The 18,825-nt window shown below is 37.9% G+C and overlaps 1 protein-coding gene across 1 annotated transcript in view; it reads right to left on the bottom strand.

The window, feature by feature from the left end:
* The window catches only part of ZC2HC1A (zinc finger C2HC-type containing 1A), a 47,489-nt gene extending 28,927 nt beyond the window's left edge, over positions 1 to 18,562 (bottom strand). Inside the window, exons 1-3 of the mRNA XM_052651901.1 lie at positions 18,488 to 18,562; positions 4,286 to 4,359; positions 2,132 to 2,248 (exon numbers count right to left, since the gene is read on the bottom strand). Coding sequence (XP_052507861.1) covers positions 2,132 to 2,248; positions 4,286 to 4,359; positions 18,488 to 18,503 — 207 coding nt within the window. The 5' untranslated portion in view covers positions 18,504 to 18,562. The remainder of the gene's footprint in view (positions 1 to 2,131; positions 2,249 to 4,285; positions 4,360 to 18,487) is intronic.
* Positions 18,563 to 18,825: the final 263 nt, after the last annotated feature.

Here is an 18,825-nt window from a genome sequence, read left to right as displayed (position 1 = left end):
GAACCTGAGATTCTGCATTTCTATCAAGTTTCCAAAACAGTGCTACTATTACTGCTCTATGGACCACACTTTAAGAAGCAAGAAAATAAAACTACTTATCGTAAAGTAAGTTTTTACTTGGCTTTTTCTTAAAGATTAATTTTTTTAAAGTATACAAACCTCCTCTTTAAAGAAATAACTTGGATGTCCATCCACAGATGAATGGATAAAGAAGCTGTGGTGTTATACATGGAGTGAAGTCAGAAAGAGAAAAACAAACATCACATATTAACACACATATGGGATCTAGAAAAATGGTTATTGATGAGCCTACCTGCAGGGCAGGAGTAGATAACAGACTTGTGGACACAGTAGGGCAAGAAGAGGGTGGGATGAACTGAGAGAGCAGCACTGACATATCTACCACGTGTGACACAGAGAGCTAGCGGGAAGCCGTGTATAACTATCTACCGTGTGTGACACAGAGAGCTAGCAGGAAGCCGTGTGTAACTATCTACCACGTGTGAACAGAGAGCTAGCAGGAAGCCGTGTGTAACTATCTACCGTGTGTGACACAGAGAGCTAGCGGGAAGCCGTGTACGACACAGGGCGCCCAGCCCTGTGGGCAGGTGAGGCTCTAGAGTGAGGGGAGATACACACACATACACACACTATGCCTGATTCATGCTGTTGTATGGCAGAAACCAACACAACACTGTAAAGCAACTGTCCTCCAATTAAAAAAACAAAATTACTGAGACATCACCATGGATAAACTTAATGTAATTCCCTTAATCATTCCACAAGATAGATAACTACTATCACCATTTTTCAGAGAACAGACGTATAGATTAAGAAACTCGCCCATTACAACAGAGAAGGGGAGCCAGGGGTAAATCCAGGCAGTCTGACTGTTGAGCCAGCTTTCAAACTCACTACTTTATACTGCCTCCAAAGATTTGATTAGTTTACGTAGGCTAATTAAAGTTAACATAATCACATATCTGGCAGGTTACCACAGAAAACTAAATAATGTATGCACCTTGTCCAAGCTTCTCCAGCCTCCCCTTAAATATTCATAGACTGAAAAACAAAGATGAACTGACTTCTTTTTTATTATCAAAGGACTTTACTGCTGCTGCTACTGCTAAGTCACTTCAGTCGTGTCCAACTCTGTGTGACCCCATAGACGGCAGCCCACCAGGCTCCCCTGTCCCTGGGAATCTCCAGGCAAGAACACTGGAGTGGGTTGCCATTTTCTTCTCCAATGCATGCAAGTACAAAGTGAAAGTGAAGTCGCTCAGTCGTGTCTGACTCTGAGCGACCCCATGGACTGCAGCCTACCAAGCTCCTCCATCCATGGGATTTTCCAGGCAAGAGAACTGGAGTGGGGTGCCATTGCCTTCTCCAATCAAAGGACTTTACTAGTATGATTAACTGCCCCAGAGGGAAATGCTTTCCGGTATCACTGGGAAAAGCTATTACGACTGAAAACAGTTTATTTCAAAAACATATAAATCAGGCACTCAAATTTTGACTACTGCACTAAAATGACTCTCTAAAAATATGTTAAAGTATTTATGTGATTCATTCTTAGCAAATAAAATATCACGACAGGTGGTATTAAGGTGAGATTAGCTAGCACAGGAGATTTCTTGCTTGGTTTCAAAGAAGAAAGTAAGCTAACAGTGGTCAATTTGTGGACAATTGAGCAATGGATAAAACTTCTCCCCAGAAGGCATACTAAGATCACAAATGCATAAAAATCAATCAAGATAATACTTATTGGGCTAAAGCATTTGTAACTAACAGCTTTCCTTTTGTATACTACGTGGATTACACTACTAGTAACAGAGACATAAACTATCACCAAAGTAATGAACAATGAGTTACAATGAACAGTGAAGACTTTTCAATTATTTTCAGCCTATAGCTCAGGAACTGACTCTCCAAGGCTACGAAAACCTCACTGTAGTTGGACAGTACTTTGGTCTCCCTTTTGCTGAAATTCAAAATAAACAAGTTTATGATAACGTCTAAACTGAGAACATGACACAGAATTCTGCTTACTCTTCAATCTTAGCATAACAGATTATTTTTTTCATTACACATGGCAGCAAGGTTTATACTATTCAAAAGGTCATAGAATTACCCTAGGTTTAAGAGGTTTCACTGTTGGAATATCAGTTCCTTCAGCTCTTTGTCTGCTTGAATCAAAAGTCTTCCGTTTTTTAGTGGCAGTTTTCTGGCAAATAGGTCCATGTTTTTTCTGTTCAAATAAAGAAATACAACATATCATTTTCTTTTCTACAAAAAGACTATAAAATTTTAATTGTCATTAGAGACCAGTTTAAAACCTGAAGATAAATAATAATAAGGCCTAAATAAGACATTGCTTCCTTTAACTAAATATATATATATATATATATATATATAAACATGCTATAAGTTATCTTTCTCACAACAAGAAAATATAAATATTTTCCCAAAATTTTATTGCCAGTTATTTAATATTCTCTTGGTTTTCACACTGCTAAGAACATGGAAGCTAATGCATGTAAGACACAGCTATTTAAGTGGGGGCAAAAAAGTTATCTTTATTACTAAATACCTGAAAATAGATACTAGAAAAAGGAATGTAAATGGAAAATGTTTTAGCAATAGGATTACGAAAGCTAACATAACAATAGTAGTTTGGATTGCTCTCCTCAAGCTCACATAATAGGAGTTTGTTACGACAGCACAGGACAAGGCGGTCATGTTCTGTCTTTCCTCCACTATCATCTCCACCCCCTTTCTGGAACTCACCAAGGATTTTTCTTGTGCTAGCTAGTGTTCCATTCCTATAGTTCTTCTGTATGTGTAATTTTTAAAAAATACGGTTTCCAACTCATTTAAAGCCATTACAATGGAAGCTCTCTTAATTGATCTCAAATTAACTGGATAAATAATAGTTCTCCTTCCCCTAAATAAAACATGTTGGCTAACAACACAGAGTATTCTAAATGCACTTTTTTCTTTTCTGTTTTGATAAACAATGAACAAGTTGGAAATATTAAGCTTTATCTAGGAAAACAGGAAACAGAACTATTTGATTCCATGTTATAGAGCTTCTAATATTTTCAAACAAAATCAATACTCAGTTGTTTTACATATTTGTAAAACATACTTGTTTTCAGATTTCATTCTGACAAATGCAATAATTATAACTATTAGAACAAAATTTCTTATATATTAAAAAAAAAGCATGTTAACAGGCAACTTTCTAGGAATGGCTGTCCTCATACTGAGTAGCATATAACAAAAGACTGTAGCACCTACTTCAAAAAGTGATATATTATACAAACTGACAGTGATTATTTAAATATTAAATAAATGAGAGCCAAAAAAGATATACCCCCCTGTGAAAACTCAGCTTAAAGTTTTGAAAATGGTTTGAAAAACAGTGAATCAATGACAACAAAAAGTGACTTAACTAAGTATGCGCAAGAAAGGATTAAAGAGCTGTTAATATTTAAGAGAAGTCTGTAGTCAGATGGCCATTTTGGATGATTAATTCCTTCTCACTGCTTTAAAGAAAAACTGGAAACAGTAAGGATATAAAATAAAATGTGACAGAACTCTAAACAGCAGAGCCATACTCAAAGAAAAATCTTTATTCTAAATGAAAATATTCATAAATACCTATTTATACTCAAAGTTAAACAGAATATATGATATACTGATTTTTTCTTATTCTCTATTTAGCTAGATATTTTATATTAACATAAGATGTGCTTCTATTTCTATTTGCATACAAATGTATTTGCATTCTAACGAATGCATAATGTATTTTAGGAAGTTTTAATTAAAATACTTTTCCTTTGGAATATTTCAAACATACGTAAGAACTGATAAAATAGTATAATTAGCTCCATTTACTGATCCCCTGCCTCAAAAACTACCAACATTTAAACAATCTTATTTCATTGATCTCAAGCCCCAGCTTTTTTTCCTGAGGTTTAAAGCAAATCCAAAACATCATATCCTTCTCCTTCTTTAAATACATTATTTTTAAGAGTATTTCTAAGAGTATTTTGTTTTGGTTTCATCAACAGCCACACAAGGGAAGGAATACTTTAATACCCTAACAGAGGAATTTAAAAAACCAATCAATCTCTGAAGCAAAGAAAGTATTCTGCAAGAACGAACAGATGGAACTGGTACTCTTGAGCAAAGAACATTAGCCAGTATCTCTTTACATCTCTTGCCGCTGTTCTGAAGTATTAAACCACTAAAGCTCTATCAAATGCCAAAGGAAACTCACCAATGCCACTGGAAAGAACGTTCTTCCACAAATCTTACAAGGTAACAATTCTCCAACTTGGACACTTCCATTTTCTAGAACAGAAGAGAATATAGTCAAAATATTCAATGGCTCTTATTGTTAAACATCTAAATTTTAGACTTTACTTAATTTCATATACAAGTGGTCTGTTGCTGCTGCTGCTAAGTCACTTCTGAAAAACAGTTGTGTCCGATTCTGTACGACCCCACAGACAGCAGCCCACCAGGCTCCTCTGTCCCAGGGATTCTCCAGGCAAGAATACTGGAGTGGGCTGCCATTTCCTTCTCCAATGCATGCATGCAAAGTCGATTCAGTCATGTCTGACTCTGTGCGACCCTATGGACACAAGCCCACCAGGCTCCTCTGTCCACAGGATTCTCTAGGCAAGAATACTGGAGTGGGTTACCAATTCCTTCTCCAATATAAGTGGCCAGTTCTTGTGAAAATGTCTTTTGTTACTTTGAAATAAGCAAATTTACTAATTAAAATGCACAAGACTTAAAGTTATCAGTGGTCAAAAGGCAAATGGCGAACACAGAATTTATAATTTAAAAAGAAACAAACCAATCCTGCTGAAACTGGTTTTTTTCTACTTTAACCAAATCAATTTGTCATAGTCAATTAATTACAGGCTGTCTCTACTGTAAATTACCAAAGTTTAAAAACAAAATTTATCTGAAGATTAATATATATTACTTATCTTCAAAGCATTAAAAAAATAACATTGGTGGCTACAGTGGGATAGAGAAGATAAGTAGGAAAATCCTGAGTTTACCTTTTTCTGTGAGCACAACAAAATTTCAACTATTTACAAAGCAGCTACCATGAGAACCCGAAGACTAGTAGAAACAATCTTCCACAACTAAAGATAAAAGAAGGAACTATAATGAGACGAGCAGGAGAGGTGGGGACATGGTGCAGTCCAGACCCACACCCTCAGGTAAACTACCCACCAACACAAGAATAATCACAACTCCAGAGGTTCTCCCCAGGAAGCAAGGGGTCCAAGCCCCACACTGGACTCCTCAATCCAGAGAGCCCTGCAATAGGAAGATGAGAGCCAAGAATGTTTAGCTTTGAAGGCTGAGGGGTAACTTTCAAGGGACCTGAGGGCTGTAGGAAACAGAGACTCCATTGTTAAAGGACTCACACAAAATTTGCATGCTCCAAAACACAGGGCAGAAGCAGTCATTTTAAACTGTCTTGGGCAGGCACACATGCTCATCTTGGAGAGCCTCCCAGAGAGAACCAGGCAATCGGGACTCAGTGGCAACCATATTTTAGAGCTCCCTCTACCAGGAGGAATGCTAATGCTGGCAAGAAACATTACGGGGTCCTACCTCTAGCTTATTAGTGCCAGGACCCAGCCCTGCCCACCTGTTATAGTGTGTTACAGTCCCAGGGACCCACAGGCCAAGCAGCTAACTGCAGGGACACAGCTTCACCCAACAGCAGGCTGACAGAGACCACCAGGTACCTTGATTCCCCCAGCCTACCATGGACCCAGTCCTATCACCAGAGAACCCAAGACCCAGCTGCACCCACCAGAGGGCAGGCACTTACTCCAGGACCTGGCCTGACCCACCAATGGGCAGGCATCAGCCACTGGATGCCCTTGGCCCCAAAGCTGCAGATCTGTGGGCTGACACCATCTGTGAAAACCCTTCAGCCAGCCACATCAGGATCTACCCAGCTCTGCCCACCAGTGGACCAGCACTCGCCTTGTAAGCCCAGGGTACAGCCACCTCATAACCTGGGCCTCCACCAGCGGCAGTCAGCATCCACAAAGGCCAAGCCTAGCAATCAACTGGAACAGGGACCATCAGTGCCAACTAGACCACTCATAGCAATCAGCCCGCCATATCAGAAGGGCCTATGAGGCCACATAGGGGGCACTCCTGAAACATAAGGCTCTGGTGACCAGAGTAGTGAGCTGCTGGGAGGCACAGAACCTTTCCTACAAAAGACCACTCCAACAAGATCAAGAAATGTAACCAACCTACCAAATAAATAGAAATAAAAACAGTGAGTTAGGCAAAATGAGGAGACAGAGGAATATGTTTCAAACAAAGGAGGAAGATAAAACACCAGAAGAACTAAGGGAAGTGGAGCTAAGGAATCCACCCAGTAAAGAGTTTAACATAACAATCACAAAAATGCTCAAAGAACTTGGGAGAAGAATGGCAAAACACAGTGAGAAGTTTCAAAAAGAGTTAGAAAATACAAAGAAGAATGAAACAGAGCTGAAGACTGCAATTAAGTGAAATAAAAAACATACTGGAAGGCATCAACAGTAGATTAAGATGATATAGAGGACTGGAACAGCAAGATGAGAGACAGTAGTAGAAATCACTCAAGCTGAAGAGAAAGAATTTAAAAAATGAGGACAGTTTAAGATACTTTTGAGACAACATCAGGCACACTAACATTTGCATTATGGGAGTTCAAAAAGAAGAAGTGAGCTGCAGAGAACATATTAGAAGACAAGATGGCTGAAAACTTTCCTAACCTGGGAAGGGAAACCATCATCCAGGTTCAGGAGGCACAGAGAGGAGCCCCAAACAGAATCTACCCAAGTGGACCACACCAAAAAACAGTGTAATTATAATGCTAAAATTAAAGACAGAGAACCAAGAGCAGCAAGAGAAAAGTAAATAGTTACATACATGGGAATGTACATAAGATCATAAGCTGACTTTTCAGTAGAAATCTTGCAAAACAGAAGGAAATGTCATGATACATTTAAAATGATGAAAGGAAAAAAAAAAATCTACAACCAAAAATACTCTACTCAGCAAAGCTATCATTCAGGTCTGCAGAAAGATAAAAAGTTTTCCAGACAAGCAAAAGCTAAAAGGTTCAGTACCATGAAACTAGCTCCACAAGAAACGAAAATGGACTTCTCTAACCAAAAAACAGAAAGCCTCACCTAAAAATATGAAAGTTAGGGAAGGAAAAATCTCACTGGTAAAAGCAAATACACTGTAAAGGTGGCAGACCAACCACTAATAAAGCCAGTAGAAAGATTAAAAGATAGAATTAGTAATATCGTCCACAGACAGAATAAGCAGCTGAGAAATATAAAAATCAAATGATCTAGAATATGATATCAAAAACATTTAACATAGAAGGGGAATAAAAATGCAGGACTGTTAAAATACATTCAAACTAAAGAGGACATCACATCAACTTAAAACAGCCATAGACAGATTGCTATCGAAAGCACAAACTAAAAAATCTATAACAGACACAAACACAAAAAAACTGAAAGGAATCTAAACATAATACTAAAGTTCTCAAATCACAAGGAAAGAGAGCCAAAGAAGAAAACAAGAATAACAAAAACAAGACTACAAAATAAACCTGAAAACAATTTCAAAAATGTCAATGAATACATACCTATCAACAATTACTTTAAACGTATATAGACATAGAGTGCTATAATCAAAAGACACAGAGTAGCTCAATGGAAACAAAAACAAGACCTTGTATATGCTGCTCAAGAGACTCAATCAAGATCTAAAGGAAAACATGACTGAAAGTGAATGGATGGACAAAGGTATTCCACACAGAGAAATTTATTAAAAAAACCTAAGTAGTAGACTCATATCAGACAAAACAGACTTTAAACCACTGTCTTTAACAAAAGACAAAGTAGAACATTACCTAATAAAGAGATCAATCCAAGAAGTTATAACAATTGTAAATATAAATGCACTCAACAGATACATCTAAATGCATAAAGTAAATATTAACAAACAAACAAAAAAGAAATGGACAATAACAGTAGGGGACTTAAACACTCCACCTACATCAATGACCATATCATTCAGAAAGAAAATTTATAAGGAAACACTGGCCTTAAACCAAATGGTTTTAACATATATAGAATATTACATCCAAAAGCATCAGAATACACTTCTTTTCAAGTGCACGTGGAACATTCACAAACCATATAACAAGTGGTTGTTTCATGGTAGACAAGACTCCATGAATTTAAGAAGACTGAAATCAGATCAAGAAACTTCATGCTGAGACCAGGAATCAACTACAAGGGAAAAAACTGTCCAAAAAACCCACAAATATATAGAAAAAACTGCACAAATATATAGAACTAAACAACTAATGGGTCACTGAAAAAACCCCAAAGTAAAAAATATCTGGACACACATGAAATCAAAAAACACAATGATCGATAATTTATAGTTGCAGGAAAAGCAGTTCTAAGACGTAAGTTTATAGCAATACAAACCTATCTCAGGAAAAATCTCAAATAAACAACCTAATCTTACACCTAAAGGAACTAGAGAAAGAAAAACAAAAATCAAAAATTAGCTGAAAAGAAATCATAAAGAAAATAGAACTAAATAAAATAGAGACTAAAAATGATTTTAAAAATCAATTAAAATACAAGCTGGTTCTTTTAAAAGATAAAAAAATATTGATAAAACTTCAGCAAGTCTCATCAAGAAAAAAAGAGGGCTCAAATTAAAAAAAAGATTAGAAATGGAAGTGGAGACGTTACACTTAACACCATGGAAAAACAAATGATAAGAGATTACCATGAACAATTTAAATGCCAATAAAATGGATAACTTAGAATATACGGACAATATAATATCCCAAGACTGAATCAGTGTTGATACTGAAATCTTGTCACCTGTGACAAAATGGATGAGCCTAGAGGGTACTATGCTAAGTAAAACAAGACAAAGACAAATTCTGTATACTTTCACTTACATGTGGAATCTAAAAAACAAATGAACAAACTTACAAAACAAGCATAGTCATAGACACAGGAACAAACAGATGGTTTTGGGGGTGGAGGGCGGTGAGGGGGGGCAGGAAATAGGTGAGAGATATTAAAGCATATAAACTCTAAGTTACAAAATAAATCAGTCACAGGTATGAAATGTACAGCATGGGAAATATGGTCAGTAATACTGTAATATCTTGCATGACAGATATTAACTAATGTCTTGCATGACAGACGATAACTAAACTTACCATGGTGATCATACTGAAATGTAGAGAAGCATCAAATCACTATACTCTGCACCAGGAACAGAAATAGTTTATAGTCTTTATACTTGCCAGTACTTTATACTTCCCAAACAAACTCACAGAAAAAGAGATCAGATCCATGGTTACCAGAATTGAGGACGAAGGAAGATGGGAAAGTACAAATTTCCAGTTATAAGTAAGTACCAGGGATGTAATGGACAATATGATAAAGATAATTAACCATTCTATATTGTATATGAAAGTTAAGAGATTGGATCCTGGGAGTTTCTCATCAGAAGAAAAAAAAAATTTGTTCTTTTCCTTTTATTTTGTATCTGTGTAAGATGAGAGATGTTCACTAAATTTACTGTGGTAATCATTTTATGATGTATATAAGTCAAATCATTACCCTGTATCCCTTACACAGTGCTCTATGTCAATTACATATACAAAACTGGAAGGAAAATAAGATAAAAACAGATGCTACAATTTGGATGATGAGGCCATTCTGGGGATGGATAGTGACGACGGCTGCACAGCAATGTGAATGTACTTAATACAACTGAATTGTACATTTAAAAATGGTTAAAACTGTAAATTTATGTTATGTCTATTTTTTCACAATATAATGGTTTTAAACTTAAAAAAAAAAAGGAAGAAATAATACTGGAGATTAAAGAGGTGGCTTCCTAATATGATTAGGGAGTCTCAAATAGAAAGAATGTTGTCCCCACCAACCTCAGAAGTATTATGCTTTAAGGAAAAGATCACCTAGTTACTATGCATTATGTAAATTGTCGATTTTTTCATACACATAATATTAAGATTCACTGGACCAGCAGATTGAGATAATCTGACATTAATGAATCTGACACAATTCATTAAATAAAGAAGTTTCTGCAATTTTCACAAAATCAAGTTATTATAATGCATCTTTCATTTACTTTCACATAACAAATTTCATCATACATACACATACACACTCACTGCATTCCTTGGGATCTACATAACTAAGTCAATTTGTCATTTTATTTTCTAGCCAAATACCACACCTAAATTTACTTCTATACCTGCAATTTTCATTAAAATGACAAACTAGTATCCTTATCATATTTTCTACTGAATACATTGGCAAAGGAATACATCAAGGCTGTATACTATCACCATGTTTATTTAACTTATATGCAGAGTACATCATGAGAAACACCGGCTGGAAGAAGCACAAGCTGGAATCAAGATTGCTGGAAGAAATATCAATAACCTCAAATACACAGATGACACCACCCTTATGGTAGAAAGCAAAGAAGAACTAAAGAGCCTCTTGATGAAAGTGAAAGAGCAGAGTGCAAAAGCTGGGTTAAAACTCAACATTTAAAAAACTAAGATCATGGCATCTGGTCCCATCACTTCATGGCAGATGGGCAAACAATGGAAACAGTGACAGACTTTATTTTGGGGTGCTCCAAAATACTGTAGATGGTGACTACAGCCATGAAATTAAAAGATGCTTGCTCCTTGGAAGAAAAGCTATGACCAACCTAGACAGCTTATTAAAAAGCAGAGACATTACTTTGCCAACAAAGGTCCATCTAGTCAAAACTATGGTTTTTCCAGTAGTCAGGTATGTATGTGAGAGTTGGACCATAAACAAAGCTGAGTGCTGAAGAACTAATGCTTTTGAACTGTGGTGTTGCAGAAGACTCTTGAGATTCCCTTGGACAGCAACGAAATCAAACCAGTCAATCATAAAGGAAATCAGTCCTGAATATTCATTGGAAGGACTGATGCTGAAGCTGAAACTCCAATACCCTGGCCACGTGATGCAAAGAATTGACTCACTGGAAAAAAAAACCCTGATGCTGGGAAAGACTGAAGGCGGGAGAAGAAGGGGACGATATGGCATCACCAAGTTGATGGACGTGAGTTTGAGCAAGCTCCAAGAGCTGGTGATGGACAGGGAAGCCTGGTGTGCTGCAGTCCATGGGGTCACAAAGAGTCAGACATGACTGAGAGACTGAACTGAACTGATTTTACTGATGGTTAGAACTGTTTTATCAGAAAACCATTATCTTTTAGAAGTGACAAACTCATGATAAAAGTACAGTTATTGACTTCATATATATGTTGTTGCAAGGCATTTATTGAGTCCACAGAAGACTTATTAGGAAAATCAAAACAGACATTGGTGGGAACACAATCAAACAGTAACAGAAGAATGTTTATTCTTGCATACTTCAGGTGTTCCTCTGCCCTATTTCAGTGGCAGAGAGTGACTATCTGTCATGTCAGATGGAAGTCAATGCCTGGACGGTGGCAGTTAAGCTGTGAACAGTACAAAAGCATAGCTAAGCTTTGCCTGATTTGTCCTTTCCAATAACAAAGACTAGGTTATTTAGGGAGATCAAAGCAATTTCATTTATCTGGATCACTTAATTCCATTAATTATCCAGAAAGCTGAGGCAGTTGCTGGCAGCTGAATCCATTAGATACATGAAGATTAGAATGTCTTCAAAATGACTGTCAAAGTGATACCACATACTACTTGCCTATTTATAGTTTTCATGTCTTCCTTCAAATTCCAAACAATGATTTAAAAATGTATCAATATAAAATGCTGAATAGTACCAAGTGTTACTTGCTTCAAAGTATATTTTAGTATTTCCTTGTTAAATAGATAACAAAGCAAAATCTTTTGAAAATTAACTGTTGAAAAAAATCAGTTAACACATGGAAATAATGTGAGTGCCTACTTGAGTCCCTACCAATTGCCAAGCATGTACCAAGCAATAGTGACACAAGCAATCACTGCTTGATAAAGCCAACAGTCTACATGATTTACTTCTTTGGTTCTATATCTAAGAACCAAATCCTCTTCCTTTTTTTTTTTTTAATACAAAAGCTTAAAACTTAATATAACAGCAACAAGACTACCACCATAAAATCAACTCCTGGGATTAATTCCTACAAGTCATCAAACATGTTCAAATTGTATTTAAAGAAAAAGAAAATTATTATCACCAAAGGCATAAAAAAGAGAAAATAGCATTACAGAGAAAACATTTTAAATTATTTCCAAAAACAAGAAAAAATTAAGTCATTATGTTATTTAAAATAAGTATATATATATATAAATTTAGTTTTCTCTTATACAGCATAGCCCTATAATCCACAAAATATGTCACGTGTGTTGGCATCAACATCCCCTGGAAAGAATGTCTACCAACAGGTCATGATAAGCAGCTTAGGCTTTTAGTCACGAAGCCACAGTTTGTCCTAATGGCAATGTTCTAATATTCTTTACAATAGAAAAGGCACTGGAATTTGTCTCATACTATCTAAGTCAAGTCTCAGCTCTGTCACTTAGAACTATGACTTGCTGGGCAAGATATGAAACCTCTCTAAGGTTCACAGTCTTCTTATATAAAATAAGGATATTAGATTAAATGACCTAGGAGCACCCCTTCTAACTCTAATACACCATAATAAATATAGCATATTTATCAGCTCATCCTAGATTTCAGTATTTCACAGTCACCCTTAACCTACTCAGCACACAGTCTTCACCCTTCATTCACTTTAGTGACCTGCACTCCAGCAAAAACAACCACTGCTAAGACAACTTAGAAAGCTCCATCTCTGGACTCTTAAAATACACAAGCACTCTAACTACAGACTTCTACAATCAACCTCTCGGTCACTTTCTTGATCTCAGAGTGACTTGCATTTTCCTGATAACCCATTCCTGGTTGTACTTCCATTCCTATCCATTCTGAACTTGACTAGTCATTTCCACTACTTCTACCAATCACCCTCAAATCCTTTGCTTATGGTTAAATGTCTGGAAAATGCTAGATTAAACAAACAGGTTTTCTTAGAGTAGAACTTCCTCAGTTTTAAGAGAGAGAGATTTAGTATGCATTATTTCCCCAACAGAAATCCTTTCTGTGCCTAAAAGTTATTTAGGACCAATATCCTGAGTAGCATATTTTTTGAAACACCGGCTTACATTTACTGACTAACTCTTCTCTACCTTTCATTCACTCCCAATCTGAAATATAGGCAAGCTTTATCAGGACTAAACACTGTATTAAAATAGACACATATGTTGATTCAACAAGTACTTACTGAGCACCTACCATGAGACAGGAACTGTTCTAGGAATTAGGCAAACAGGAATGAAATTAGGTATGAAATGGATGAAAACAGGGATGAAATTAGGCAAACAAGATGAATCAAAGATCCTGATCTCACCAAGCTTCTACTCTTTGGAGGAAAAAAAAAAATCACTTTTTTTCACTACCTGACATTTTATATATTTACCTGCTTATATGGGCTTCTTTAGTGGTTCAGATGGTAAAGGATCGCCTGCAACATGGGAGACTCAGGTTCCATTCCTGGGTTAGGAAGATGCCCTGGAGAAGGGAATGGCAACCCACTCCAGTATTCTTGCCTGGAGATTCCCAAGAACAGAGGGGCCTGGCAGGCTACAGTCCCTGAGGTCGCAAAGAGTCAGACATGACTGAGCTAATAACACTGTTCATAAAATGTTTTTTAGTGAAAAGCACAGTGCAACGACAGAAAAACAGAACAGAGTAAGGAGAGAGAAGATGGTCATAAGACCATGTGTGTGTCTGGGAAGTAGATACCATCAGGTAAAGTTTATTCAATTAGGAGACAAAGACCTTAAGAAACAGAAGCAACTGATTACCATTAATCTATTAATTGTCAAACTGAAATGCCTCTTGAATCCTCACCTTACTGGACCTTCCTATATCATGAGACACTGCTGACCAATCCCTGTTACCTTTAAAGCCCTTTCTCTCTTGGCTTCAGTGATCTTTCTTTCTCCTAAGCCCAAGTGTTTCGGATTTCACAAGCCAGCAGGGTTGCACCTGGTTAGTACTTAGGTCTCTAAGAACACCAAGTGCTACAGGCTTTTCCCAGCATACTCAGTAAATATTCATTCTGCCCCTCTTCCCTTTCTTGACAATTCTGAAGCCTTTTTAAAGACTGCCCCCTCCTCTAGTTTCCTTTCCTGCTCAACCTTAAAGCATCAGTTCCCCCCAAGTTTTTTTTCTTCAATTTGTTAAATATAGCTTCGCTTAGCAAACATACCTATTTTCTGTCACTAATAAGCTGATGACTACTAAAAACTCCAAACAGACATTTACAGGCAGCTATAAAACTTTTCCACCAGATATGCCCTGAGTACCATACAAATACATTTCTAAAGCCAAAATCATTACCTCATCTTCCAAACTTGTCCTTCTCTTGGTTAAAGATAGTATTAAGTCTTAATCCAAGCTACAAAACGGCTTTATCCTTGATTCCTCTTCCCTCCCACATCCAGCAGTTCTATTTCATCTCTCCATCACAGAAATGTCTTCTATACCTATCTCCCCTCTTTAATTTCTGCTGCTTTTGCCTTAGTTCAAATCTTTATCACATATACACGTTTCCAGCCTCTCCCTTCTCCAATCTATTCTGCTGCCACAATTATCTAGTGAGATTGCCCACAACCCCTTCCAAGTCTGCTATGTTTTACCTACACTGAACTACTCTTAAGGTTCTAACACACTTCCTGGGATTTTTATCCATCCAATAAACAAGCACTAAAGGGGGCCTCCTATGTACTAGGCAGTTTGCCAAATGCTTAATATATGTTACATCATTTGATACTTAATATAGTTCAGGTAGATTGGAGTGTATTAGCTCCAAAGCTAAAAACAAACAAAGCAAGGATCCAAGCACAGATCTGTCCAATACACTGGCTATTACAATAATATGGCATCAAAGTCAGTACCAAAAAAAGAATGAATCAAGATAAATTAGTAAAGATGATAAATTAACTATCAGTTAAACCAGTGCTTAGATTAGGGAAAAACAAACAAAAACCCCTAAAGGGACAGCGTGGCTTTCTTCAACTATATCAAGAGCTACATTAGAAAAGAGCAATCAAACTTTAATCAAGTTTTAGAGGGCAATACCCTAAGCCCTACCAATTTTAGCAGTCCAAAAGAGGACTAGACAGGAAGATCTGTCACAATTGTTGATAATGACTTATCAACATATTATAAAAGGAATGACAATACCTATGGATAAAACCTGCTTAGGGTTTGTCCCCTCTCCATTTTACAGATGAAAAGCTTAAAAGAGATTGAACTTTCCCAGGTCTAGAACTACTTTTATTGCCTTTAGACATACCTATACTGCATGGTGGTGGTTTAGTTGCTAAGTTGTGTCCGACTCTTGCGATCCCATGGACGGTAGCCTGCCACGCTCCTCTGTCCGTGGAATTCTCCAAGCATGAATACTGGAGTGAGTAGCTGTCCCCTTCCCCATGGGATCTTCCCAACCCAGGGATCAAACCCAGGTCTCCTTCATTGCACTTGGATTCTTTACCATCTGAACCACCCTGGAAGCCCAAGAATACTGGAGTGGGTAGCCTATACCTTCTCCAGGGGATCTTCCCAACTCAGGGATCGGACTGGGGTCTTCTGCATTGCAGGCAGATTCTTTACTAGCTGAGTTACCAGGGAAGCCCCTAGAGTATGATAATCTTCAATAAAATTTTTCAGGAGTCCATATATTTTCTGATTTTAAAATCAAGTTTAGTCTGCTAACTGGCTTCAATTAAAAACATGGGTTTAATTCCTTTTAATTTAATGCCAAGCTGTACTATATTTGCTTAATTACTATGGTAAAGAATCCTTCTGCAATGCAGGAGACGGGTTTGATCCCTGGGTCGGGAAGATCCCGACCACTCCAGTATTCTTGCCTGAAGAATTTCTTAGACAGAGGAGCCTGGCAGGTTACGGTCCATGGGGTCACAAAGAGTCAGACATGTCTGAGCAACTAACCACACAAACACACATGGTATGTATTAAGCAAATTCTCAAAGATTTTCTACTGAATACTGCAATATGAGGTTCCTTAGACACCTTTGACATGCTGGATTTTCATTTCCAATAGGGAAAAACTCTATCTTTTACTGTACCAATGTATCACTGTTTATTAAACGAAGTCACAGAGGAATGAATTAATGAATTCCTCATTAAGACTCAAAGTTCTTCTTTATAAAGTGTGACCTAACAAGGGCTAAATTTTTAAAAGGAGGAGGAGAAAAAGAAAGGCACTAACTAACTTCAACAAAAGTCTCTGAGAGCTTTTATTTTATTAAAAATTTTTATTACCATTTGAAATTACCAACATTCAACTGTTTTGCCCTAGAAAAAGGATAACTTCATATACTGTAACCTAATTTATTATAATTAACACACCATAACATTGTTAATGATAGCAATTTTGTTTAAAAAAAATTAAATGAGTAAAGAAGTACTGTTTAACATGAAACATCACAAGTTGGGCCCCTAAAACATACCCATGATAACATAACATATTACAGCAGAATTCATGTTTTTCTTCACCCATGTAATTGAGTATCATAATAGGTTTTCATTGTATTTTAAAAGCATTCTTGGTAAGATTTCAAAAGTCATGTCAGCACTGCTAAAACATAAGATTCACTAAAATGTAGGTTCAATGAGAAGAGCGCTTTGACTTTTTATTTTTTCCTGTATCCCCAGGGCCTCTCATGGACAAAGTCATTTATCTAACAAATATTTATTGAACACCTACTTTGTGTCAGACATTGTTTTAGATGCTTAGCATAAATAAATGAAAAGTCAGATGAAGATCTTTGCGTCAACTACAAATGCTAAATAATAGAAAAATAAAGCTTCAGAAAAACCATTCTAAAGCACTGTATGTGTATTAAAATAACTTCATGAGAAATGCAGGACCCATGATCCTATGCTAAAATACCATCATATGTTTGAAAATTCATTTAAAAAAATAATAAGCTGTCTCCAGGAGTTCTCTAAACAAAAACACCTTGAGTAAGGAATATCATTACAATTCCTACTTCCTGCAAACTTTTGAGTGATCTGCCTAAAATAAACTAAATAAGCAAAGAACAAGAACTTCATTTGTTATACTACACTGCAGCTGCACACAAATACAAAATCATCACAGGTCTCGATTATCTATCATCCTCAAGGTGGTTAGTATGAGAGCATCACCTAGGAGCAAAAGCATGAAATAATATCATATTCATTACTGAATTTGCTTTTTGGTGAGACTAGGTCACTGCAGAAAGTTATCAGTTATTACTTTTCTTTTCATAACACAACTTAATAATTTACTCTCCAGCATACAATACACAGCGCTCAATGCCTCTGTTTATTAATTCCACCTGAATCTATGTAAATTAAGAGGAGGAAAAGAGCTAAATCATTGCAACAGTATCCCTCCGTTCTGTTAGGGTTATTCTTCATTAGAAGGATTAAGCACAATTTGAAAAGGAATCTTGAAACTGCTGTTGCTGATGCTGTTTTCTTTTTTTCCTTTGTTGTCTTTAAGAGAATGCTGTATTACACAGGATGACATAGGTAAAGAGAACAGAGAAGTGAAAGAATTGGAACAAAGCAAGATCTGGAGTCCTGCTACAGCACAAAGATAAACCCAAAGATAAAGAATCAATGCTGGCTTTTCCTTACAGAGTCCTCGTGAATAAACCCTTAAACCCTTCTGTTAACCTATTGTCCCGGCTCTAAAACTGGCCAGTGACACTTCCTCGGGAGATGCTCTCGGCACTCTTCCCACAAAAGATGCTGCAGAAATGGAAAAACGGTTACCTAGGGAAACCAAGGAGAGTGGCCAAGGAAAGTATCAGCAGCTCAAGGCTGGAGACACACCCCGGGGCTCCAGCAAAAGCTGGCGGTGAGGAGGCGGCAGACATGAATGGAGAGTTTGCTTTGCAAGGAAAATAAAATTTGGTCAGAGGCTGTTATTACCAATAGGACACTCAGGTAGTGAGGCAGACCAGAAAATGGTTAAGAAGGGATTTGCAGGCGTTTACCAGAGGCAGATCAGGCTCGTGGGGTAGGGCAGGGGAGCGCATCAGGTAAAAACCGTTTGAGGAGGGGTAGCCTAAGGATCATTAGCTCAACCGTGTCTGGGGCTGCAGAGAGCCGGATCATCCCGGCCTCCGAAGGAGCGGCGGGGTCCACCGCTATGGAATCTGCCCTTGCCTCCCCGGTACCGAGGTCCAGGGCAGACCCTTTCCCCCGCCACCCCACCCTCAGGCGCCCCGCCCACATCCTTTCTTCTCCTCACCTTCCAGTCCCTCCATTGCGCCAACGCTTCGGGATCCGCCGGACTCCGCCGGACTCCTTGAGCTGCACCCGCCACCGCCGCCGCCGCCCAGCTCCCGCTGTAGCAACCCGGCCGCACCTCCCACCTGCTAATATTCCGAGCTCCCATTGGTCCGGCGCGGGAGGGGCGGGGGGTTACGAAGGGACGGGGCCTCGAGGTGGCCCGCCCCCTGCCGCCGCTGCGCGGAGGCCGCCCAGCTCCGCGCTTCAACAGCGCGGTTGAGCCTGCACCGCGCTGGATTGCATTTTGCCGCCCGAAGGCGGGCTTTGTTCGACTGTCGCCTTGTTTTTCTCACGCCT

Source organism: Budorcas taxicolor, chromosome 14 (assembly GCF_023091745.1).
Source record: "Budorcas taxicolor isolate Tak-1 chromosome 14, Takin1.1, whole genome shotgun sequence".
Lineage (NCBI taxonomy): Eukaryota > Metazoa > Chordata > Mammalia > Artiodactyla > Bovidae > Budorcas > Budorcas taxicolor.
This window is presented reverse-complemented; position numbering and strand designations above follow the sequence as displayed.